The sequence below is a fragment of the Corylus avellana genome, chromosome ca6 (genome assembly GCF_901000735.1).
Source record: "Corylus avellana chromosome ca6, CavTom2PMs-1.0".
In the NCBI taxonomy this organism is placed as follows: domain Eukaryota; kingdom Viridiplantae; phylum Streptophyta; class Magnoliopsida; order Fagales; family Betulaceae; genus Corylus; species Corylus avellana.
This window is the reverse complement of record NC_081546.1, coordinates 1,228,772-1,253,623: the sequence shown is the minus strand read 5'-3', so window position 1 is coordinate 1,253,623 and position 24,852 is coordinate 1,228,772. Positions and strand designations below refer to the sequence as shown.

The following is a 24,852-nucleotide window of genomic DNA, read 5'->3' as shown; positions in this document are numbered from 1 at the left end:
TCATATAGCAAATGTTAAATAATTTTCATAAAATTTACATGTCTAAACAAGAAATGAATTATCTGAAATCTATAGAGACATGCGAATTTTATAAAAGGTCTCTCATATTTACAATCTGGAATGTTAGTTCATCCAATTATTGGGAGGTTTATCCTCAAAAAAAAAAAAAATCATCATTATATTTTCTAGGTGATGCAATTACCTAGAAAATCAGCATTTATATATACATGACAGCTTGAGCCCTTAGCTTTCTTTTGGTCCAAATATTATATTCAGAAAATATTGCTGCACTATGGTTGCAGAAAATATTATATTAAGAGAAAATAAAAAAAAAATAAAAATTGGGCATTGGGTGCTAACTGCTAATATTTTATTGGTGAAGAGGATAATAACATAAAAACAAATCGTGGGCCTTACTTACTAATAACAATGATGACGCTCTAAATTTCTCATCTTAAGATGAGAAAACCTTTGGTATGTCTAACTATATATATCGTGCCATCTTATGCCCAATTCAAAGCTCAAGCAGCTTTATTCTGTTGATCATGTAATACATGAAACATTCAAAGTTTTTTTTTTTTTTGGTTGAACAAAAGAAAAGTAAAAGTTGAGTGTATTAAATTAGTAATTGAAGATCCAGTCCAGTCCACTTCAAAATAAACATTGAAGTGAGAATTTCCCCTTGCTCGGCTATTTTTTGGGCCTCGTTGCCCATCATCTGCTTAGATAGTTTGGGCATGCTGTCTCTCTTTCTCCCTCTCCTTTTGGGCTAGTTATCGTGGAGTGCACAAAGAGTTCGAGAATGACATATATTTGAATCCTGAAATAAAAATCTTATGACCGAGTCAAATTTGAAGAAGCCTCTCACGTGTGGCTCCCGAATAACCTTTCACATCCTACTGATTAAAATTTTTTTGACTAGTGGAAATCTAAATTTGAAAATGTAACTACATCCCGCTAATTAAAAAATTGGTGACTAATATTTAGATAATTCAGTTCATTTGAAATGAAGAGCATCTTGTTCCCACTTTTGCTTATTAGATAATTAATATATTTATTGAATTATTATTTATCGCATAGTAGAGGATAATAAAGATTGAGATTCATTAGGATATCCAGTAAGTTATCTCTATTTTTAAATGAAATGAAAATAATCATTTTGCATAAAATATTTAAAATTACTTTTAAAGTTATTATGCATTTTCAACTAGTGTTATCGAAGAGCCAAACTTATCCAAAGCGCACACGTACGTTAGCACTGGTTTGCTCCACAAATCCCAAGTCCACCTTCTACAAAAATAGATTCTTCTATTCGAAGACCTTAGGATCCCACAGTCTACTTCAAGTCTTCAACTACCACAATCCATCCAACGGTCACAGTTTGTCCAACGCGTCGGTCGTGTGGTGGGGGTAAGATCTGGACCCCGCTCCCCCAACGTGGAAATGGTGAAAGGGTTATTTTGGTCATTTGACGTATCATTTGTATTCTCTCTTATCTTCCTGACCGTTTGCGCTTGTTGAAATTTCTACTTCCACGTGGCTATAAATATTCCGTGCCACAACCACAACCTTTCTTTTTTACAAAATTGGATGGGTATAATAGTCCTTTCAAACAGACGAGCGTCATTCCATTCCAAGCACCCGCGTCATTAATTAATGGGCGGTGACTTTATTCATATTTTAGCCATTTGTTTTAAATTTAAAGAGTTTGATATACAACGGACAGGAAAGACTCATATTTTAGTATATAATATATCATAAAATTTTAAATAATATTACAATATATTTATCATGTGATATTATATATATTGTTAAATATAATAAATAAAATTTTAATTATAAAATAACTTATTTTCATTTTATGTATAATAAAGAGAATTTTATACAACACTACATGCTTCTTTTTTTCTTTTCTTTTTTTTGTAAACTGAATTAGAAAAATATATTCCAACCCAAATTAAAAGAAACTTTTGTTTTTTTTTAAAAAAAAAAAAATCAAGATAACCAGCTTTTTTTCTGATTTTTTTTAATAGGATTATTGTAAACACAAATGATTAATATGAAATAATTAGATTCAAACTCATAGACTAGAAGATTATTAAATATACATGTGTGCAAGTAAAAGAATTAAATCTTAACATTAAAAAATATCTACTAATAAATATATGTTGTTATATAAGACGTTCAATAATCTAAGATATTAATTAATCTCCTCAACATTATATATTATCAAAATGATTACTTCTTAATTTTATTTTTGAGTTTTCATGTTGTAATAGTAAGAGCTGAGCATTGGATTCATTGAGATTGGGATATATGTCGATAATAATAATAATAAATGAAATATATCTTAATCCCAAACTAAACTAAGATGAATGGCTAGATTTAGTCAAAAGCCCAAAACGACTTTTCCGTTCCAATGATTCCTTTCAAAAAAAAAAGAAAAAATCCCTTTCGTGAAAACCACTAGCTGTGTTTTTTTCTTCCTCGGTGAAAACTGAAAAGAACAGGGACGACAAACAGTGAATAAGAAGAAATCGGAAGAAAAAAAAGAAAAGAAATAGAGCTTATTTTGAACGGAGAGGAAGAGAGTCAAGTGTACAGATGGATCTAGCCTGTGGGAAGAGGTAGGCTCCACGCACTTGAACGCTCCCCGTAATTTGCTCCCTCTATTTTTAGCTCTAAAATTTTCCACCTTAATCTTCATTCCACTTACTAATTTTAATCGTTATTTACATATTTTTTTTGGTGAATTTCAGTAATTTTTGATTGTCGTCTCCGTTTGACTTCTCTGTTTCGTTTCTGGTACGTTCCTTGTTCTTCCTCTGTTTCAAATTAAGCATATAAACTGTGAAATCACCTTCCTTTTGATGCTTGAATCTTGATTGGAGCTTAGAATCTGAGTTTTGGATTAGATTTGCGGCTTTATCTGTTTTGATTATTTGTGCAATTCCGTGAGTAAGTTCGCGTTTTGGTAATTCGTCTACGAAGCATGCTTTTGTAGTTTATTTTCCATATTCCCTCGCTTTTGATTGACAAGAGTTCGTAAAACATGGAAGCTTAGTGAAAAATTGAGGCTGAAGTAGCTGCTTTAATATTTTTATAATATTTTTGTTCTTTTTTTAAACTATGAATGTTATTAATGAAACTCGGAGTTGAAATAATACGTATATTTAAAATTTTGTAAGAATTTTAATTTTTTTTCCTTATTAATTTGTGAGGGATTATTGTTACCATACATAGTAATAAATATTTGTTACTTTAATAGTTTAATTGCTCTGTTGGTATGCCAAATGGCATGAGTTTATTTTCTTAGCTTTTATGAGTTGGTGAGAATGAAGATGTCATTAATTCCATTTCGAATTCATGATTTTGCATCCTGTTCAGTATTTATGATGTAGAAATAGCAATCAGTGATCTTGCAATCATTTGCACTTTCCTACTTAATCAGCCTAACAGTTGAATTAGATGGAAGAATGAAATGCAATGGTGTATGATGATGAATACTTTCCAAAACAAATGATGTATGAGGATTAACGGTACATACACAAAACAAATGTGAACATTGGTGGTGATGGTAGTCGTCTTTCCTACGGCAGATTTTGTTCATGTATATAGGCCCTAGCATGGAAATGTGATCCAGATGTTTTTTGAACTCTGAAGGGCATATTTTGATGTGTAAAATGTCCTAAAACCTATGTCATGATTGAATTGGCATTTCTATTCATATTATGTAAATGTTGTGTGATTCTTTCTAGGCTTGATACAATGAGACTGAGGTTGACAATAAGGAAACATTAAAGATAAATAAACAAATAATATGAGAAAAATCAGGGAAATGAAACTAGATGAAGATTTACACCTTCCGCTTCAAAACTTGAGGTTAAAATCTCATAAGTACTGGTAAAAGTTTCACACCCTAGTTTCCTGGTGGTATCAAAGCAAGGGCTTAGGATTTTTTACGGCCTATCAATTGGCTGCAGCCTGTATATCTTAAATTTGTCATCGACCAGCTATTTAAGGAGTTCTGACCTCTAATAATTCTAGTCACTGAGGTGTTTAAGCTTAACTAATTGTTTTAACCCAAGCTATGGTCATAAATTTTCAATTACCTACATCGTCGAGAATTTCATGAAAGAGGCAATGCATTTCTCGTGATTTTTTTTCCTGCTCATTTTTGCTAATTTGATTTCTGTTTACTTGGGATGCAGATACCCTTGAGGCACTCCTTACAACATTATTAGTATGGAGGATGCAGGAATTGCAGAAGCAAAGCCTCCTCAGGATGTGAAAATTGCTCAAGAGATGTCTCCTCCAGAATCCTCCTTACCCTCCCAGGATGATTGTAATTCTCATATTGAAGCTACAATAAATCCAGTTACTAATGGAAAAGTAGAACCCAACAGCCAATTGTCTGAAACTGTAGAAGATGCATCTGATGGTCCAACTCTGGGACAAGATCAGCTTCTTCCAGCAGACACTTCAGCTTCAACCTCAGCAGATAAAGTTGATAAAACAGAGACAGATCAACAGGATATGGTGTTGGCAAATTCTAAAACTGGTGGGGTAGTTGATTCTTCTGATGAACAGCAAGCTCAAGATGGGTATGCTATTGACAGTGCTCATGTTCATGTGGATGATGTGATTAAGTCTTCTACGTCCTCTCCTGCTGAGGTGAAGGAATCAGAAAATGAGGACCATGTAGTGCTATCTGATGAGCATTCCTCTCCTGAGATGAGGGAATCTAAAAATGTGGTTCATGTAGTGCCATCCGATGAGCTTCCACTACCCCAAGCAAAGGTTACTGAGATTGCCGTTGAGAAACCAGCCTCCAGTGATCCTTCTAAATATGATAATCAGGTTGATGTAAACAAAGGCCATATTGATACCACAGCACCTTTTGAATCTGTCAAAGAAGCTGTTTCCAAGTTTGGAGGAATTGTTGATTGGAAAGCCCATAGAATCCAAACTGTGGAGGTATATATGTTATGCCATTTTATTATAATTACTTAATCTGCTGTGTTTTAACCATAATGACATCCTTTAAGCACCACTTTGTTCGAGTGTTTTTGGAGATCACTATGCTACATATGGTATGTTAAAAATAAGAAATATGTGATTTACTCGTGTGGTTTGGGTGGTTATGCAAGTGGCAATATATAGTGGTGGTAATGTTGCTGGTAGTGGCATGGATAGAGATGATGATGATAATAGCAATGGGGAAGGTGGATTAGATGGTACCGTTGGTGCCAATGCAGTAGTTGCGGTCATGGTGGTTATGGTAGAGGAGGTGCACATCACTCTAGAGAGACCCAAATGAGAACTTTCTGAGGACACTCGTTTTTTTGACCTCGTGTATCTCAAATGTATCCTTTACGCCATAGACAAATTTCAATTTAACAGACTTCCTGATACATTCCTTGTAATTGCCGTCACTATAAAGAATATCCTAGTATTTGATTTTCTTGCTAGGTGGCTATGATATTTAGCCAGTATCAAAAAACTGGTAAGGATAGCTAAAACTGACAAAAGATAACGTTTCACTTTCCTGAGATTATGACTAGTCACTGCTCTTTTCTATTTAGTGACTTCTTAGGTGCCTTAAATTTTTAGGGCTTCTAATTAAGTTTTTTCTTGAGTCAATCTTGTGCCAAGGAATTCTGTGAGGGAGCATAGCATCTTATTTATATTGCTACATTGCAGAAATTGAAAAAAAGAAAAAAAGAGAGACAAAAAGGAAGCACAATGATTGTGTACTAACTACTAAGGTGGTATATCTGGTTGTGGTGTTAAATGGTGTGCGGTAATGTCTATAGTCATCTCAGCAGCAGTTGTGTGATTAGTTCTGCAGATGGATGGTGAGAAGTTGTTAGTAGTCATGGTGGTAGCACTTTTGTGATGATGAATCTAGGTGCTACATTTACCAGACAAAATGTTTGTTTTCCGAAAGTAATGACTTTTTAATTTGACCAGAGAGCAATAACTTTTTATTTCAACCAGACTGCACATGTTTTTTTAAGCTTTACTGAACGATTGCTCGCATGTTTAATTTTTTATGTTATGTCAGGTTTATTGTTTAATTAGGAATAACTATTGGGGAAAGGAGGATACAAACTCAATTCTTGGGTAAAGGTTCCCGTTTCTAATTATTGCTTGCTGTTAGTTTTTGCTTTCTTTGGTGATAACGTGTTTGAAACTTTTCTAGAATGCATAATGTATTGATAATCCATTTTTATCAAATTGTGATATTTGCCTTACAAGTGGAGCTTGTGACATTTCCCATTGAAAATAACTGTTAATCTCCTCTGGCTGTGCAGAGGCGCAAGCTCGTAGAACAAGAACTTGAGAAAGCACAGGAGGAGATTCCCGAGTATAAGATACAGTCGGAGATAGCTGAAGTGGCAAAAACGCAAGTGCTGAAGGAGCTGGACAGCTCCAAGAGACTCATAGAAGAACTAAAGCTGAACCTTGAAAGGGCACAGACAGAGGAGCATCAGGCAAAACAAGACTCAGAACTTGCCAAGCTCAGGGTGGAAGAGATTGAGCAAGGAATTGCTGATGAAGCTAGTGTTGCAGCCAAGGCACAGCTTGAGGTGGCTAAAGCCAGGCATATAGCTGCAGTTTCAGAGCTAAGATCTGTTAAGGAGGAGTTAGAAGCGCTGCGTAAGGAATATGCTTCTCTGGTAACTGAAAAAGATGTGGCTATGAAAAAAGCTGAAGAGGCTGTTGCCGCATCCAAGGAAGTTGAGAAGACAGTGGAAGAACTGACTATTGAGCTGATTGCCACAAAGGAGTCATTAGAGTCTGCACATGCTGCCCATTTGGAAGCAGAGGAACACAGAATAGGAGCAGCCATGGCCAGAGAGCAAGATTCTCTCTATTGGGAGAAGGAATTGAAGCAGGCAGAAGAGGAGCTTCAGAAACTTGACCAGCAAATTCTATCAGCGAAGGACCTCAAATCAAAACTTGACACTGCCTCAGCCTTGCTACTTGATTTGAAAGCTGAATTAGCAGCTTATATGGAATCAAAATTAAAAGAGGAAACTGACGAAGGAGGACACTCAAATGGTGAGCTAGAGGAATCAGCAAAGAAAACTCATAGTGATATACAAGCAGCTGTTGCTTCTGCAAAGAAAGAACTTGAAGAAGTGAAGCTCAACATAGAGAAAGCAACTGCTGACGTAAATTACTTGAAGGTGGCTGCCACATCATTAAAGTCAGAGCTTGAAACAGAGAAATCGGCTCTTGCCACCATTAGGCAAAGGGAAGGAATGGCATCAGTAGCAGTCGCATCTCTTGAAGCAGAACTAGACAGGACGAGATCAGAAATAGCTCTAGTTCAGTTGAAGGAGAAAGAAGCTAGAGAAAAAATGGTGGAGCTGCCCAAACAATTACAGCAAGCAGCACAAGAGGCTGATCAGGCCAAGTCACTTGCTCAAGTGGCTCGTGAAGAGCTGCGAAAGGCAAAGGAAGAAGCTGAGCAAGCCAAGGCTGGAGCAAGTACTGTGGAGAGTAGATTACTTGCAGCTCAAAAGGAGATAGAAGCAGCCAAGGCTTCAGAGAAGTTGGCAATAGCGGCAATAAAAGCTTTGGAAGAGAGTGAATCAGCTAGAAGCACCAATGATGTGGATTCACCTACTGGTGTAACTCTTTCTCTAGAGGAGTACTACGAGCTCAGCAAACGTGCTCATGAGGCAGAGGAGCAGGCCAACATAAGGGTGGCAGCTGCAATTTCCCAAATTGAGGTAGCTAAGGAGTCCGAGTCAAGAAGCTTAGAAAAGTTGGAAGAAGTGAATAGGCAGATGGCTGCTAGAAAGGAAGCCCTGAAATTGGCATTGGATAGGGCTGAGAAGGCCAAGGAAGGGAAGTTGGGTGTAGAACAGGAGTTGAGAAAATGGAGGGCCGAACATGAACAACGACGGAAAGCTGGTGAAGCTGCTCATGGAGTAGTAAATCCCATTAAAAGCCCAAAGGCAAGTTTTGAGGGAAAGACAGAATCAAAGAACTTCAACCTGGCACCCGATGCTGTTGTTCCTGCTAATTATGGGTCAAGCCCACTGGCAAATGCGTATAGGAATACCACTGAGAGCGAGTTATCCTTAGAAGGGAAGGCTGTTGGAAAGAAAAAGAAGAGAGCATTCATTCCACGGGTTCTTATGTTTTTGGCCAAAAGAAAGCCACATACAACCAAGCCAACGTAAACTCGCCCAGCCCAGAAACTAGTATGTATGGTCTTTGCTTCTATGGCTTCCCCTCTTTCTGTTGGGTGGTTTTTCTCATAGTGACCCGAGTGTTGCAGTTGATCTCACAGGAAGTTCCTCGAATGTACATGTTGGAACCCATCAAGAAAAAAGATAAAAGAAGAATGTTTACATGTTGGTGATTGTTTTCTGTATGATAAAGTCAATTGGATTAGTATACTTATTCGCCAAAAGGATTGGAGGTCATAATAAGCTTCCTGTTAGTGTTTGGTTGGGGAAAGACGTAATAAGATGGTTCTGTATTATAGAGGCTTGCAATGTGGAAAACCAAATCTTGTAGAAGTGTGTCAGAAAGAATCCGAGTGTATTGTTAGCTACCCTTGTGAGTATACTTTTTGTCTTGAAAATTGAAATTGTAATTTTCTCATTTAACTTCATATACAATGTGGATTGAAAAGATAATTGATATTACTTTCTGCTTATCCCAATTATGTTAGAATCTATTTGTGCCTTTCATTTGCTGGGATTTGGTTCCCAACAAGTAGTTTGGATTTGGGATATCCACAACTAAATATCCTAGAAAAATGTAGAGTAGAAATTATTTGAAGCCATGTAAGAGATGTATTTGCACATTTGAGGCCATTTCAAGTGGAAAAGGGGCAATTTGTGTTCGATGTCCGGTCATTGGTATAAAACTATATAGGTCAACCTTAACCCAACCAATTTAATTAAATGAGCCAAGTCTTTTAATTCTAACTTACTTATTTTGTGTTTTATTCGTATTAGGGTTGTGAGTCATGTAAAAAAAAAAAAAAAAAAACATTGTCAACCTTGAAATATTGTATGTCGAGTTCAGGTCATGTCGAGGTATAAGTATAAGACTATATAGGTGAACCGTAATCCAACCCATGTAGAATTTGTGTCGAATTCGCGAGTCATTTTAAAAATTGACAATCCTAATTTCAAGTGAAATTGAGAGAATTTATTTTATGATTCAAATTAGATTTCACAAATCTTATAGTATATATGTTGTCAAAAATAATAAATATGTTATCATGTCAATTAATTTTTTTTAAATGTTGTAGCACCCTATACATCGTTAAATAAAACGAAACAAAATGTTGACCGTAAAATGGGTGAAATGGAGAAGATTTTATTCCCGAACCCGACATGGGTGGAAACATGTGGTGGGTTATGTAACATAACACATTTGCTATCTTTTTTTTCTTTTTCTCTTTTTTTTTTTTTTTTTTTTTTTTTTCTGACCAAATACAAGAAGAAGAAAAACTCTCAAAATACAAAACAACGGCTTGAACAAATGAAAAGGTGGTGTTAAAACATAAATTATATTTAAGATCCAGAGTTAGCTAGGGTTTGAACAATAGTTTTGTGCCATGGATTTGAGAGGTGCTCCACAAGGTTATCAATTGGTCCTACATGCGTCACATAAGCTTGCACAAAGATGCCCAGCATGGCTACCATTGCAAGACGTCCTGCCACAAACAATTAAAGATGGTACATAAATAATGAAACGATAATTGATTGTAAGAAAATAAAAAGAAGAGCAAACCAAACCATTTTTAATCTCTTTTAGTTTCCAGTCATGGGCGTTTTTGATATCTTTAGCCAGGCCAAGAGGATTTAGCAAAGGACCCCCAGGATATCTGTTTGTTAAGGACCAAAATGTCAACTTTTGAAGTGATACATATATAAATTTATAATTCTTTTTATGAGAAAATTAGATCGGGATCTCCTACAATCTCTGTGTCTTTCCCTGCAATGCCAAATTGTAAGGAGCAAGCAATTGCAGGGACTCGTAATTGTAGGAAATTTCGATCCGAAAAGATTACCCCGGTTCTAAACCTTCCAGCGCGGCTTCCACCCCGAAGAAAGATGCCTGAGCTTGAGATCCGGGACTAACAAAATCCATGTACCTCTTAGTTTCAACAAACCTGTTCAAATAAACAAAATCATGTTTAAGTAAATGCACAAGATTTGAAACATACAGTGGAAATGATAGCAAAACTATCTTTTGATTATCACTCATCAATGAACAAGATTTGAAAAAATGCAGAAAACCATCATCAATTCAATGGTCAAGATTGGGCGGAGAATCTACCCCATCAAGATGAGTTGGACAATGAATAGAGTCTCCGTGTTGGCAAACTTGAATTTTACTGCACCTGCTTCATACCAAACTGGTATGTTGATGATTCCACTCACACGAAGCAACTGTAAAATATAAAGTATTAGATTAAAAGAAAATGACAAAAATAAAAAAAATTACGAGTAGAAGTTTTCTGGATAAGATGTGTGGGGCTCTTATTATACACTTTCAAGCCTTTGCTTTTTGTAGTCTGCATTGCTGTGCTTGTTTTGCTATATTTGATAGTGAGTAAAATGTTCAATTAAGCAACAAATCATGACCCCTTTGCATTTACATAAACAAAATGATGTTAGAATATTAGCTTAAGCTTTTGGAATAAATGGTAACATGGCATCAAAGCAAAGAACTGAGTTTTAATTTTATCTTTGTCATTCACTTCTTATTTTAATTAAATATTTCAAGTGTTGGGTCTTACTTATTAAGGGAAAGTTTGAGTTCACAAGTGAGGGATAGTGTTAGAATATTAATTAAATGATTGGAGTGCATTTGGCACTGCAATTTTTCAAACCAAAAGTACAATTCTAAACTAAATCCCAGAAAGAAAAAAAAATGTATCATTTAAAAGAGCGTTTTTAAAAAATTGCAATTTGAAAACATAAAAAAAATCTATGTTTTCAAATTGCAAGCGAGATGGAATGTTTTTAAAAATGCACGATTTTAAAAGTCAAATAACAATTTTACCAAATGCTTAACTGTGTTTTTATAAATCACAAGTTTTCAAATTATTATTTTTAAATCACACGTTTTAAAATCATAAACTTAAACGGATCTCAAATTAATTATTTTATATCGGTTTAAGCCTTTGAAATAAGTGACAATTTAATGCAAAGGACTCACAAATGGTTAGTGGCCAGGAGAAGTTTGGGAGTGCTCACATCAGTTAGAAGAATTCCAGCAACTCCAAGCATAGCAAAGCGAGAATGAACCAGCTCTGCCTGCACATACCACTTCAAGCTTTCCGGATCCTCTCCAAGCCCAAGTGGGTCAAAACCAAAATCTCCAGCCAGACTTAAAGAGAAAGAGAGAGAAAAATAAAAAACAAAAAACAATTCGAACAAACCTCTGGCCAAGAACACAAATGAAAATGAACACGTATAAATATGAGGGGCTCACCTTCCATCAAGGTAGGGTGGAGGGTCAAGCCCAGGCAGCCATGTAGGGCGGCCGAGCTGAGCCCGAACCACAGTTCGGGTGAAACGTCGAGTTGTTCCTGGATCTGGTCTAGCAGGCCATGCCTTATAAATATTCTTAGAAATGAAGGCTGAAGAAGAGCACGGCTGGAGAAGAAATCCTCTGCCCACTGCAAGAGCCATGGTTACTTCTTTCACTTTATCTACAACTCCTAACTTGTGCCTGGAGCCTGGAGCCTGGAGGCATATACACCACAAAGGTACAGAAACTCCACGTACATGATACAACTACCATCCATGTAAGAAAAATAACATGATAACATGGGGGCCCACTTATTCCAACTCCTTGGAGTCGTTGGATTTGAGATGTGCAGATCTTCAGATTAGTAAAAGATTTGACTTGATCCTGATACAGCTGCAATCCTCTAAGCTTCAAAGTGCCCTTACCTAGTCTGCAGTGACATCTATTAAGGGGGAAGTTATTAATTACATCTCAAAGTTATTCCTTAATTTTTGATCTCATATACTAGGAAGGCTATGAGGCAACTCAATTTCAATCACCAGATAGAAAAACAAGACAACTCCAGACAACCAAAATCCACTGAGAATTTCTCCGGTGGAGAAAGCAATTTGTGCTTCATTAAGCATTAATATTTAATATGACACTATATGCCGAGAGGCATCAAACAGCTTGTTAAATGCAGGACATCTAAAATTCTCTTCAGAACATAGTAGTACAATTAGACATCATTTTGAAACAACAATCTAAAATACAACAGAGAAGTTCTAAAACAAAGGATTTGAAGCTTCATTGGTGGAGCAAAGAAAGCTGACGAGGAATGGCCATGACTAAGAATGTCATCGCCTGCTGGATATGCTGAAGGAGCTGACTTTCATGGGGGTTGCAATGACCAGCGGGGCCTCAGGTGAATCAGTGACTGCATACTTCTCGTGCATGAAGCGACTGTCAACAATGGAGTCATCCTTCAGGACTATCTTGTAACAGTAGCAGCTCTTCAAGCCCTCCTGATGGCGGTAGCACTCATGAGACCCATTCTTCACCTGTTGGAAGTTCCATATCACACTAAACTTGCCCACAGTCGCAACCAAATGGCGCTCCTGCTTCCCATTCTCTGTGACCTAAGCAATAGTGTAAATGAAATTGTCAAGATTATACCCATAGAACTGAGGAAAATCACATGAAAAACTTACCTGAGTTTTTAAATAGATAGAAATTGCATATGGAACACAGATTACCAAGGTTAGGAGAGGTCTAAGACCACTTTTTTTTTTCTTTTTTCTTTTTTTGCAATCAGCACAGAACAATACTGATTGCAATCCACATGATACAAACATCCATGAGCTTTTAGACAGCATAACAAGTATTCTCTTCATGGCTTTTGGAAGAATTTCTACATTAATGAATTTAAGCAGTACATTCAATTACAAAGAAACACAGAATAGAATCTGTACGCACGAGAGAAAGATAAATGAGAAGAATTTCCATGATTGAGCAGCCTCTACAGGAAATAACCCCCAACTCCTCCAAGCGGAAGTATAGAAGTATAAGAAAGCACAACAGAACTATACCAAAATTCTTTAATGGGAGGCTTATCAACCAGATCAGCAGAAGCTCATGATAACTGATCACATTAAAGCAAGCCCAACAGGAAATGCTAGCCAAGTCAATCAAATGCTTGATTGCCAAACCTTAAATCAAAGTATCCATGAGCTGCAAACTCAATGGCAGGCAATCTGTGTGGAAAATGCAATAAACAAGATATACACAACTAAAAGGAAAATTCACACTGACAAGTCCCACTCTCACCAGAGATATATGTTGTAACTATACGTGTGTGTGTGTGAACAAGCCAGAAGCCTGAGGGTACAAAGGGGCCCAAGGAATGAACCAACTGAACATGGACGTTCTCTTGAATTCCAATACATGTACAAAGCTTCAATCTTAAAGCATCGATTCTGGCATATACAAACAGAAACAGAAATGGTATATAATATGTGGGGTCTAACGTGACATGAAATAAATAGGACATTGGACCAACAATTTGGTGCAATTTGGTCCTTTGCTAGCCATAATTCACATGAATTATAATTCAATTCTATTCATGTAAGCAGGTTAAGATTCCAAGAATATGAACCGAATTCAAATTCAATTCATTTTGGTTCCGAGCACATGAATTGAGTTTTGGAGCCAAAAACACTGAATGGGCTAAATGAATATCAATTATTTAATTCATTTTAGCCAATTTATGGGTTTTCAAACAGGCTAAGCATTTCTAAGAACTAGACTCATAATTTTCCAATGTATTAGACATCCATGTTGCCATTTATTATACTGAGAAAATCCTAATTCAAGAAGGCCATGGAAGTATGCAATTAAAGCAGATGAAACACACAATTTATGAGTCCTAGCAAAGCAAACCCAGCAAAAGAATGTTTTAAAAGACTCTAACTAAGCACCTAATTGCAAATTGAATGGCCGAAAGAAGAATTAGTAACTTCTTACACATTATTCTGCAGGCTAGCAGCTGAAAAAAGGTGCAACTAACAGGCAGATAATATGCTTACTTACCCACGAAAACTGAGCATTTCGAAACTTATTATCAACTCCAGCTAAATGTGAATCTAGAGGATTCAGCTTCAACAATCTTGGAGCCGAGATCCTATTCCCCATACGGCCGGTAAAACCCGTCTTAGTATTTCCATCCTTGTCAGTAAACATGGTGCAGACAAGGATCAAATACGTATCCGTGGTACCCAATATCCACTTCCCATCAAAGGTAACATCTACATGAGTAATCGGTGAACCAAGACCAGGAAAAGCCGTCTTCGCCTGCCTCATCGAATTGGTAGAATACAATCTAATCTTCCCGTCAAGAGACCCAACAACAATGGAACCATCACCGGTAGTGGCAAAGCACTGAAAATTAGTCCCACGAGAGAACTGATGCCCCTGTGTCCAATTCAACACAGGGGTGCTAGCATTGGCAAGATTCTGAACCATCCCATTTCGATCACGCATATCCCACCGGCAAAGCCTGTTATCATCCAATCCCAAGAATGTCGAACCCGAGGGATCCAATTGCGCTCCTTTACTATCATTTGTCACATCCCTCATTGTAATATCAGTCCCGTCCTTCCCAAACTTCCACTCGGTCACAATCTTCCCAGTCTCAATATCAAACTGATGGAGCCCTGTGGAATGAGGCTTCCCACCATTCATCGGACTCATAAGGAGCATATTTGTCTCAGCCCGCATTAGCAGCGCCTTTTTCGGCGTGGAATGCACCAAGCTCGAACCTTTCCTGGAATTCCCACCATCAAAATTGACATAAACGCCTTTCCCATGAATCCCATGAGTGAAATTCTTGACAACCTGAACGCCGGAATCACCAACCAAGAAACTATTGTCCAATGCACCCAATGCCAAGCTCTGTATTCCGCCATTGGCTGCCTCCTCGAACTCCTCGCGCAAGTCCTGGTTCGCTCTCACCGGTGTCTCCGAACCCGGGCTCTTCGAGAAGCTATCTTCGGTGTCTTCCCACACCGAATCATCCGCAATTTCAGGCTTCAACCACCCAATAAAGTCCTTCCCGTACACTTTAACCTTGTTCTCTTCAATGGCCTCGACCCCATACGTGTTCTCAAACACACAGTCCTGAAACTTTGAAACAAAGCTCTTATACTCCTCGTCGCTAAAGAATTTCATCGCCCAAACACCTTTGGCCACAAAATCAACTCGACGCTGATCGCCGAAGGTCTTCAATTGCACCTCCGTGGAAACCTTGACCCTAATCTTGGAACCGACTCTCAGAACCCACCAAGAATCTCCGTCTCCGTCTTCGTCTTCGTCCTCCTCGTCGTCGTCGTCACCATCGATCCGAGAGGTCTTGACAAAAGAATATGAAGTGAGCTTATCCGAGACGACCCATTTAGCCGCCGGTGTGCTTCCGCCGATGTGGAGGTAGAGCTTGACGGCGTTCTTGAGATTAGAGTTCTGGGTCGTTGTTGAGGACGAGTATTTGAGCTGGAGGGCCTGGAGCTTGGCCTCCACTTCGTCCAAGGAAGACGGGGTTTTTGGTCGGCGCTCCGAGGATCGATCATTGGCATCGTGGTAGTTTTCCTCTTCTTCGTCTTCTTCTTCTTGTTCCGATTGTTCTTCGTGTTCTTCGGCGTCGGAGTCGGTCAGTTCCAGATCTTCGCGGCTGTGATTGGCACCCATTGCTTTGTAGAGAGGCACAAAGAGAGAGAGAGAGAGAGATAGATAGATAGAAGGCCTGGGGGATCTGAGAAAATGGGAAATGTGGAAACGAAGAGCGCCAAGTTCAAAATTTGAAATTGGGACCAGTTAGGGTTTATGATTGGTTAAAAAAATGGAAGAATATGGTTTCCGGGTTAGCCAATGGGACCACTGGGTATCGGGTTTACCGGTTTAGGTTGTATTGATGTAATGGACCAATGGTGTGTTTATTCGGATCCTGCTGTAGAAAAATTAGGCAAGAGTGTAGGGATTACGACTTTGCTACATGTAATTTGATAATTCGACCAAATTTTTAGCGTGAATAATGCTAAAAATTACATTTTGCATTTTTAATTTACTATTATCTCAACTTGTTGATGTGGTGATGTTAATTAACCTCTTTTTTTTTTTTTTTTTTTTTAAAGAGTAATGACTAATTGTCATTGCTACATAAGATAAGTGAGATAGTGATGATATAAAAATGTGATTTTTAGTATTACTCATAGTAAAATTCATGGCCAATGCATAGCACGTGTGATTTAATGTGATTCTATAGACTCTTTTTGGGTTTTTTTTTTTTTTTTTCTCAATTTTTTCTAATCACATGCCAATGTGGTATCAAATATTCACACCCACTTCTTATTAACACCATTAACAAAAATTAGCCACATGAGATGTAAGTGATCTCACGTCTCTTTCTAATCCCACCTCCTGTAAGATCCAATTATTATTGTGTGACTAATTTTTATTAATGATTTTAATGGGAAGTGGATAGAGCACTTGATTAGAACAATTAGACATTATAATTGAAAGCTCAGAGGGTGTCAAGTGTCAACAGAACTGTATCAAATCCTAAAGGCATGTAAGAGTGTTTTACCAGAAATATATGGTACGGGATATCTGCATTTGAAAATCACTATAAAGACTGAGGCTGCCAAAATTTTGTATTCGAATTCACTTTACTCATACACAAATTTCTTTTCATGTCTTCAATTGAGGTCACCTCAATAATGCTAACTCCTGAACAGCCATCCCCTCCAGTGTCTCTCATCATCTCCCTCAACCTTGCTACATCATCCCACCTCCCTTTTACAGCATAAAGATTGGACATTAACACATAAAACCCACCATTGTTGCAATCCAAGAAAAATAACTTCTTGGCCAGAGATTCCCCAAGCCTGACCTCTTGATGGATGCAACAAGCGCTGAGCAAAGCTCCCCACACGGCAGAATCTGGCTCAATCTCCATATTCTTGATAAAATCCATTGCTTCTTCAAACAAGCCTGCACGACCAAAGAGACCAACCATGCATGCAAAGTGTTGCAAACCTGGCACCATACCAAACTCTTCCCTCATAATTTGGAAGTACCTTCGTCCTTCTTGAACAAGACCTCCATGGGTACAAGCAGCCAAAACACCCAAGAAAGTGATTTTATCAGGTTTTAGCCCTTGTACTCGCATTTGAGAAAAACAACCAAGAGCTTTATGCTCAAGCCCATACAAACTATAGCCTGAGATTATTGCATTCCATGTTGCCAAACATGGCTCTTTGATGCTCTTAAACACCCTTTCAGCACACTCTATTCTTCCGCATTTGGTGTACATATCTATAAGAGCAGTTCCAACAAAATCTTCCACTTCTAGATTGTTTCTTAGGACATAATTATGAAGTTTATTCCCAAATTGCAGGTACCCAAGTTGGCAGCACCCAGAAAGTAAACTAGCAATGGTAATGGCATCTGGACTGTGACCAAACATCTTCATTTGACAGAACAGTTCCATGGCATCACTTGACCTTCCAGCCTGTACACAGCCAGATATCACAGAATTCCAGCTGATCAATGGTTTTTCATGCATCTCAAAAAACAAAGAAAAAGCAGCTTCTATCTCGTCAAAGTTGGAGTACATGCTTATCAGGCCATTTGCAACCAAACAATCGACACTCAACCCACTCTTTAGTCCATAACCATGGAATGCAAGTCCAGAGCCAAAGTGAGCAGGATGTTTGATCCCATGGAGGATGCTAACCATAGCAACTGCATCCAACTTCAGGTTTAAATGCTGCATTTGAGAAAAACACTCCACCACCATACCCATATTTCCCTTCTCAGCATAGCTAGAAATAATTGCAGTAAGGGAAACCAAGTTGTTCTGGGGAAATGACTCGTAAAGCAGTTTTGCTAATTCTGTGTTCACATACCTTGCATAAACACAAACTAGTGCAGTGATCATAGAAGGATCATTGACCACACCAGTTTTCAGTGCATAAGAATGGATAGATTCAGGATGAGCATTGGCTGACAGAAGGCTCATAATGGTTACTGAATTGGCTTCCACACCTTCCTCCCGCATTCTATTGAAAACAAGCATTGCCTCATCAAAATAACCATTCTGGCCATAGGCACCAATCATGGTATTCCAAGAAACCACACTTCTCTCGACCATTTCCCCAAACAAAAGTTCCGCTGCTTCCAAATCCACACATTTAGCATACATAGAGGTAAGCGCATTCTTAGCTTGAGAATCCAAATCAAGGCCAGCCTTAACTCCAAAACCATGAATAGATTTCCCTTGAAATGCTAGCTCATGCCGACCGCAAGATGGAACTAAACTAACCATAGTCGTGTGACTAGGGATAAAGCCCTCTCTAAGCATTTGAACAAAGAGTTCTAACGCACCAAAATCATACCCATTTCGCGAATACCCACAAATCAATGCATTCCAAGAGACAACATCTCGATCACGCATATCATCAAACATCAGCTGTGCATGTTTTATACATCCCAATTTCATATATAAATTAAGAAGGGCGGTACTTAAATACACAAATTGGTCCCCGCCAGATTTCACCAAATGGGTCTGAATCTGATTTGCTTCTAGTCTTTCCTTCATTGAATTCAAAGCAGAGGAAGACGAAGACGATCCACAGGCCATAAGGAGTAAAGAGAAAGTGAGGTCATTGGGTCTCACATTGGATTGCAACAATTGGCGAAAGAGGACCAAAGCCCGGCCAGAGTTTTTGCTTTCAATGTAAGATTTAAACACGGTGTGGAAGAAAGAAAGAGAAGGGCTTGGAGAGAGACCCACGGTACGGGACAAGCTCATACTCTGCCCTTTGGCGCGAGATTTGACCGTTGACACGTCCGGCTGTTATCTTTACTACACGAAGAGCGCATTTACGATCCCTGTGTAGTTTTAAAACTATTTCTACGTGCAACGGTTTTTTTTTTAACCTGCGGACGCACAAGAGGGAGAGAGGAATTCTAACTAATGAATTGCCCTTCTACTTAGAACCGGTTGTAAGCTAATAAAATTTTTTTTTTTCTCAGAATATTTTGTCCTAGACAACACTAGTGATTATTCAAAAAAAAAAAAAAAGTCTTTCTCCTCGGTCATGGAGGGAGGTAAGTGGAAAATTTACATGGTAAAATATTTTATGTAGTTAAAATAACTGAATTTTCAATCAAGCAAGAGAAATTCAAAATTCAATGGAATCGTAGGAACCAATGGGCAAAATAAAAGCTTCACTAATCTCCCATTTGAACTGTTTCTTTTATTTTTGTATTTGTACAGAGATCCCAATGATTGTTTTTCACTGACAAATTTATTGTAGTCAACATAGACAGAAATCTGTAAGAATCAATCAGCAACAGGCCTCTTGAACCATTGTAGCATTCATTCCATACAAAATCAGTTTTTCTCCCACACAGCGTAGTCTTGGCCAGAGGTGGCAACGTGGAAGTTTGAGGGAACAAGGTTTCCAACTTCAAACCTTGGCCCAATCTTCATAAAGATCGCGTCGTCAATCTTAGCTACATATAAGTCAGCATCAGCCGCTATAATATTCACTGTGCTCCTGCAATTGATCCCATTCCGGCTCCTAATTGCTGTCAAATTGCTTATCTCCTCCTTTAGACCCCATTCAATGAAGTGATCGTAGAACTGCACAACATATACAACCACCATCTCTTCCAGTCAACAATAATAGTATAATAATGACTGACGGATTATTAGCCATATTTAGAATGAAAATTTGATATAAACCTCATGTACAACTCATTTTTGAAAATTCAAGGACGTATATATACACATGGTTAAGATGGTACTTAAAGATGTGGTGGCAATTCTGATACCAAATGATATATACCCTTGAAAACTGGCTTTATATACATATGATTAAGATTGCAGTTAAACCACGTGAGGCTGTTAGGATCATAATTAAAACTATATAAACAAATAAGATGGAGGACAGAAATTACGTACTATGTCTGGGGTCCCAGGATGGGTGAGAATGTAAGCATATCCCTGAATGACTTTATCGGAGGGGAATGGCCAAAGCTTTTGAGTAGACCCAGTGTCATGATTGTCAATAAATGTCACTGCATTTTCTGGCTTAATTCCAATCAACCCTGGTGGCTTTCCATTAGAGTCTTTTAATAGCCCGAGCTCCCCGTCCACAGCTGCTTGAAGAATCCCTTTGGTTGTGAAATCAAATGCATTGACAGCACCACCAGCAGCCTGTACCCAATCAGCTAGAGCACCACGGTGTCCATTAACATCTGTCAAATTAAGAGTATCCCATTTCTCCCCAACAGCAAAATCTGGCTTAGTTTGTTCCATATAAATTTTTGTAATACTTGGGGCGTACCCCTTCACAAAATCAAATCGCCACCCATCAAATCCAATCTCAGTCTTTAGCCAATTCATCCATTCAGACAACTCTTTCTGTACTTGTGGATTAAGATGATCAATGTCAGGCGCAGGTTCATAGGCCTCTCCACTGTCAAGATTCCCAGTGCCATCAGAGTAGGTAGTGTCATCCCTGCAAATGAAGGAGGGCCCCCAGTCGAGTTTTCCATCCGAAGTTCCACCTTCAAAGATGCTCCAAATTCCTCTCCCATCTTTCTTCTCAGCAGTTCTGTGGTTTATCACTATGTCAGCAACAGCTTTAATTCCCTTCTCATGGAGAGCGGCAATCAGTGACTTCAATTCCTCCTTTGAACCATATTTTGAGGCATCCAGATCATATAGCCTTCCAGGCAAGTATCCTGGAATAAAACAAGGAGAGACATATGAATTTAAATCACCAATTATCTTAAAAGCTTAACAGAAAATAATAAATTTAATTATTTATTAATACTTTCTTCATGTATTGACTCAAATTGGCCCTCAATCGGCTTCATTCCAGTAGAGTATCATGGAACAAAAAGTATATTAAAACGCAATTAACACATCCGGCCAAGTCGAATTTGGAAGACCTACTAAAGATAGGGTTGTAATTCGTGTTCACATGTTGGGTTTATATTGTATTGAGGCATTGATATAATAATATATCGATCACCATAACCTAACATATTTAGATAAATAAGTCAAACCCCTCAACACTAACCTACTAATTTTATGTTGGGTTCGTGTCAAGTTAGCAGATCGTGTCAATAATAGACAACATTAAATGCCATATTCGAGTCATGTCGAACCATATGTATAAGCCTATATATGTCAACTTTAACCCTATCAATTTAATTAAACAGATCAATCCATCAATTCTAACCAATTAATTTTGTGTTTGTTTCATTTCATATTCACGTTATGATGCTATATCCATATAGTAGCTAGAAAATTAGATCATGGTTCAGATGTTATATAATACAGAAAAATACCTTTTACCCCCTAAATTATCTAGAATTTACAATTTTATCTCAAATGTTTAAAAAGTGGCATAATATCTCCCAAAGTTTCAAACCTTAACATAAAACTCCTGATGTTTAGACTTTACTCCGAAGTAATTTATGTTTATTATTTACCCATACAAAGTATTTCGGCTTGGGTGGGGGGAGGGGGTAAAGTGTAAAATATAAATTACTTAAGGGGCAAAGTGTAAACATGGACTTTTTTTAAAATGTCAAATATTTTGTGGGAGTAAAGTGTCATTTTTTAAACCTTAGAAATAAAATAAGTGGATACTTCTGGAGTAAAAGAGAGCTGAACAAGGAATTAGAGATACCCTGTGGGGAACAATTGCCGGAACTAACTCAAGATCTAGCTAAAAAACAGATAGAGAAAACTGCCATCATGGGTAACTTGTTATAAAATATGTGATTGAATACGAAATTCGCCTGCGGAACAAGAAATTAGAAATACCGTGCTCATCAGCAGATTGAGAAGCGGGAGGAAGCCAGACATGAGTGATTCCGGCATTAGCGAGATCAGGAACAGAGCCCTTCAGTATGTTGTACCATCCAACTTTACTGCTTGATTCCCAATTGAACCCCTGTCATATCATCATCATCTTGAACAATTAGTTCCATTATGCATATACGAGAGAGAGAGAGAGTAAATGGGTTGCGAGCCATGCCTGAAATAGTATGGCCGGGGACACCATGGAAGGTGAGAGAGAAATGAAGAGGCCGAGGAAGCAGAGCCCCGTTAGAAGATTCATGGCGTTGATGGTTTTGGGACTGGGCACTTCTGTCTCCCTTTATAGGCATCGTTGTCTGGTTTAAAGTTTCGCAAGGTGCGTGTCTAATTTGACGCTCTCGACGTACGTCAAAGAAAGAAAATAGATTGTCACATATTCGGAAGAAAATGGACGGTCAAGAAAAATCAAATGGGAAAACGATCAAGACAATCAAGAAAGTAGGAGAAAAATCCAAGCGTAAAAATATTAACTGATTAAAAATATTAACAAACAATAAAGATAAAATAATAAATAATAAAAAATAAAAACACTCTTGCTATTTTTTATTCATTTCTTTTACCAAATAACAGTGTCTATTTTTTTTTTTTTTTTTAAAAAAAAAAGTGTATTTTTTTTGTTCCTTTTATTTCTCTATCACTGTAGCCAGCTCAGAATGCCTACCATTTGCTATAAATAATTAGAAGGTCAAAGTCAAAGTTTCACGTCTGGTCTTGGAAGTATTATTAGAATCAATTGACTTGGCTTTCCCATTATCAATTATCAAACCGACAATAGCATGGAGAGATTTTCGAACATTCGTAGAATGCTATATGTCACATTCTCACCTCCCATTATTCATTAAGAACTTCATTCTTCAAGTTCAAGGCATACGTGGCATGATTCTTATAATATTTAGTGGAGTGTATAAAAATTAATTTTTAATTATGATAACATTACTCTCAACATAAATGAATCAAATCTATTATCCTATTCTGAGTAATTTTAGAAGGCTTATTTGTGTTTTATTTGTGCCCTACTAAGGATTATGTGGCTATTAAAATCATCATTTGATCAAAATTCAATAATAATCAATCACAAACCCAATAGTGATTTTAATAGCCACATCATTCTATGTAGGCCACCTAGAATTACTCTTCTATTCCTCTCCTTTTGTGTTAATGTGTTTTGAGTTATTTGTCAATATTTTTATTGCAAGAATACAAATCAAACGAAAGAAAATTTATCCTACCTCAATTTACTTATCCTTCTCTTGTTAATAAAAGAGGTTACTTTATAACATTTTAACATTATTTTATTTAGGGTAAAGTCCACTTATCCCCCTCAAACTACTACTCAAATGACAATCTACCCTCCAAACTATTAAATAAGACAATTTACCCCCTAAACTACCAAAAAAATGACAATGTACTCCTCAATGCTAGCAAAATGATGAAATTACCCTTATAGAATTTTCAATAAGACAAAAAAGCCCTTAAAATTTTGAAAAAAATAAAAATAAATTAAATTTTAGTATTTTTGTTTTTATTTTCGTCATTTTGTTAAAATTGGGGGGTACATTGTCATTGTTTTGGTAGTTTGAATGGTAAATTGTCATTGGAGTAGTAGTTTAAGGGGTTAAGTAGATTTTACCTTTTTATTTATGAAATGTGTTTAGTGTCATTTTCTATATATGTCGTCCTACATATTCAATGGTACATAGATGAACAAAGTGTGTAGAATAATGAAACTAAACATTTTTCTTTATTTCTTTCGTAAAGAACAAATGAGATAGTAGAGTATATCACTCATAGTCTATTTTATTATTTTATTTCTTCCATAAATGAGAAACCTAATAAGTGGATAATCCACTGTCTATTTTATTTTCACCTTATCCCCAACAATAGCGAAATCCCCCAATAAGATAAAATGAATGGTAATGAAAATGAAACGAAAATATGGCGTCTATTTTAAGCCACCATAATATTAGATATCCCAAATCCAAATAATCTCGAAAAGCAGACAAATGGTCGATGTCATCCATTTGAACTTGCTGCGAAAGATATATATCCTTACACATTTCATGTCACCTCAATTTGCGGTAACAACTTTTCCGAATGTCAAAAGAATGTTGTAATGTTAGAGTACATTTGAATGATTTTTTTTTTTTTTGAAAGAAAAATATTTCAATTTCATTGATAATAATCACGAGCATAAAGCTCTTACATCGCAGGAGCACAAAGCCCTAAAAATGCAAATTTTAGCCGAAGCTACAAAGATACAATCATCACCTAAAACCTTCGCTAACCTATGACTAGTTTTCAGTTGAGATAACAGATCTGCATAAGACAAACGCAATCCAATGCATAGGTAGCTCAAATTCCTCCTCGATCCAAAAGCCAGGATAAAGTTCACGTCCACAACTCAAAGGCCTGGACCAAAAATCACATTCACGACCCAAAAGTCTGGACCAAAGTTCAGTTCACATTCAAGTAGGCAAATCGAGGGGCCAAAGCCTTATTACAAACAGAAGCAAGAAAATCGAAATAAAACGTGGGCGAACCAAAGAGGCAGAGCTTTATTACAAGCAAATAACATGAATGAAATGCATACAGGGAAAAACAGAAACAAAGACAATACAAGGAAAGTAAAACAAAACGGGAACATGCACACACAGCGTGGATGCCGATAGTGCACTCGCCAAAGACCGACACCGGAAGGGAACGCTGGAAGCTCGACGCGGCGGGGACGCGGAAAAAGGCCCAAAACAGTGGACGAAGGGAGGCGAAGCCGATCGCCAGTTGGCCGGAAAACCATCGCAGCAGGGGGCGTTGAGGCTCTTCGTTGGAGGGGCGCGAGGAAAAACCCAGCAGCGGACGGTGGGCGGCAGAGCGGGCAGAGGAGATCGGCGACGAACACA

General features: G+C 37.5%; 4 protein-coding genes across 6 annotated transcripts; 1 reads left to right on the top strand and 3 right to left on the bottom strand.

The window, feature by feature from the left end:
* The first annotated feature begins 2,454 nt into the window (after nt 1–2,454).
* On the top strand, nt 2,455–8,683 carry LOC132184322 (protein WEAK CHLOROPLAST MOVEMENT UNDER BLUE LIGHT 1-like). 3 transcript variants are annotated; one of them, XM_059597909.1, is made up of 4 exons: nt 2,455–2,627; nt 2,760–2,805; nt 4,212–4,977; nt 6,318–8,683. In XM_059597909.1, the coding sequence occupies exons 3-4, from the start codon at nt 4,246–4,248 to the stop codon at nt 8,199–8,201; spliced, it is 2,616 nt and encodes an 871-aa protein (XP_059453892.1). In that variant the 5' UTR covers nt 2,455–2,627; nt 2,760–2,805; nt 4,212–4,245; the 3' UTR covers nt 8,202–8,683. The 3 variants fall into 3 exon arrangements, with proteins under 3 accessions (XP_059453892.1, XP_059453893.1, XP_059453894.1); XM_059597910.1 differs by having other exon boundaries at nt 2,455–2,655; XM_059597911.1 differs by lacking the exon at nt 2,760–2,805.
* Nucleotides 8,684–9,511: 828 nt separating this feature from the next.
* Nucleotides 9,512–11,750, bottom strand: LOC132184620 (photosystem I chlorophyll a/b-binding protein 5, chloroplastic). Its single transcript, XM_059598315.1, has 6 exons — nt 11,482–11,750; nt 11,244–11,376; nt 10,321–10,433; nt 10,052–10,153; nt 9,777–9,865; nt 9,512–9,694 (listed from the first exon to the last, which is right to left on the bottom strand). Exons 1-6 carry the CDS (start codon nt 11,679–11,681, stop codon nt 9,552–9,554), a joined length of 780 nt encoding a protein of 259 aa, XP_059454298.1. The 5' UTR covers nt 11,682–11,750; the 3' UTR covers nt 9,512–9,551.
* A 345-nt stretch (nt 11,751–12,095) lies between these two features.
* LOC132185778 (protein CYPRO4) lies at nt 12,096–15,880 on the bottom strand. The gene is made up of 2 exons (XM_059599566.1): nt 14,089–15,880; nt 12,096–12,638 (listed from the first exon to the last, which is right to left on the bottom strand). Exons 1-2 carry the CDS (start codon nt 15,736–15,738, stop codon nt 12,357–12,359), a joined length of 1,932 nt encoding a protein of 643 aa, XP_059455549.1. The 5' UTR covers nt 15,739–15,880; the 3' UTR covers nt 12,096–12,356.
* A 691-nt stretch (nt 15,881–16,571) lies between these two features.
* Nucleotides 16,572–22,232, bottom strand: LOC132183909 (pentatricopeptide repeat-containing protein At2g04860). The gene is made up of 5 exons (XM_059597375.1): nt 22,113–22,232; nt 21,899–22,028; nt 20,021–20,805; nt 19,454–19,699; nt 16,572–18,904 (listed from the first exon to the last, which is right to left on the bottom strand). Exons 1-5 carry the CDS (start codon nt 22,194–22,196, stop codon nt 16,673–16,675), a joined length of 3,477 nt encoding a protein of 1,158 aa, XP_059453358.1. The 5' UTR covers nt 22,197–22,232; the 3' UTR covers nt 16,572–16,672.
* Nucleotides 22,233–24,852: the final 2,620 nt, after the last annotated feature.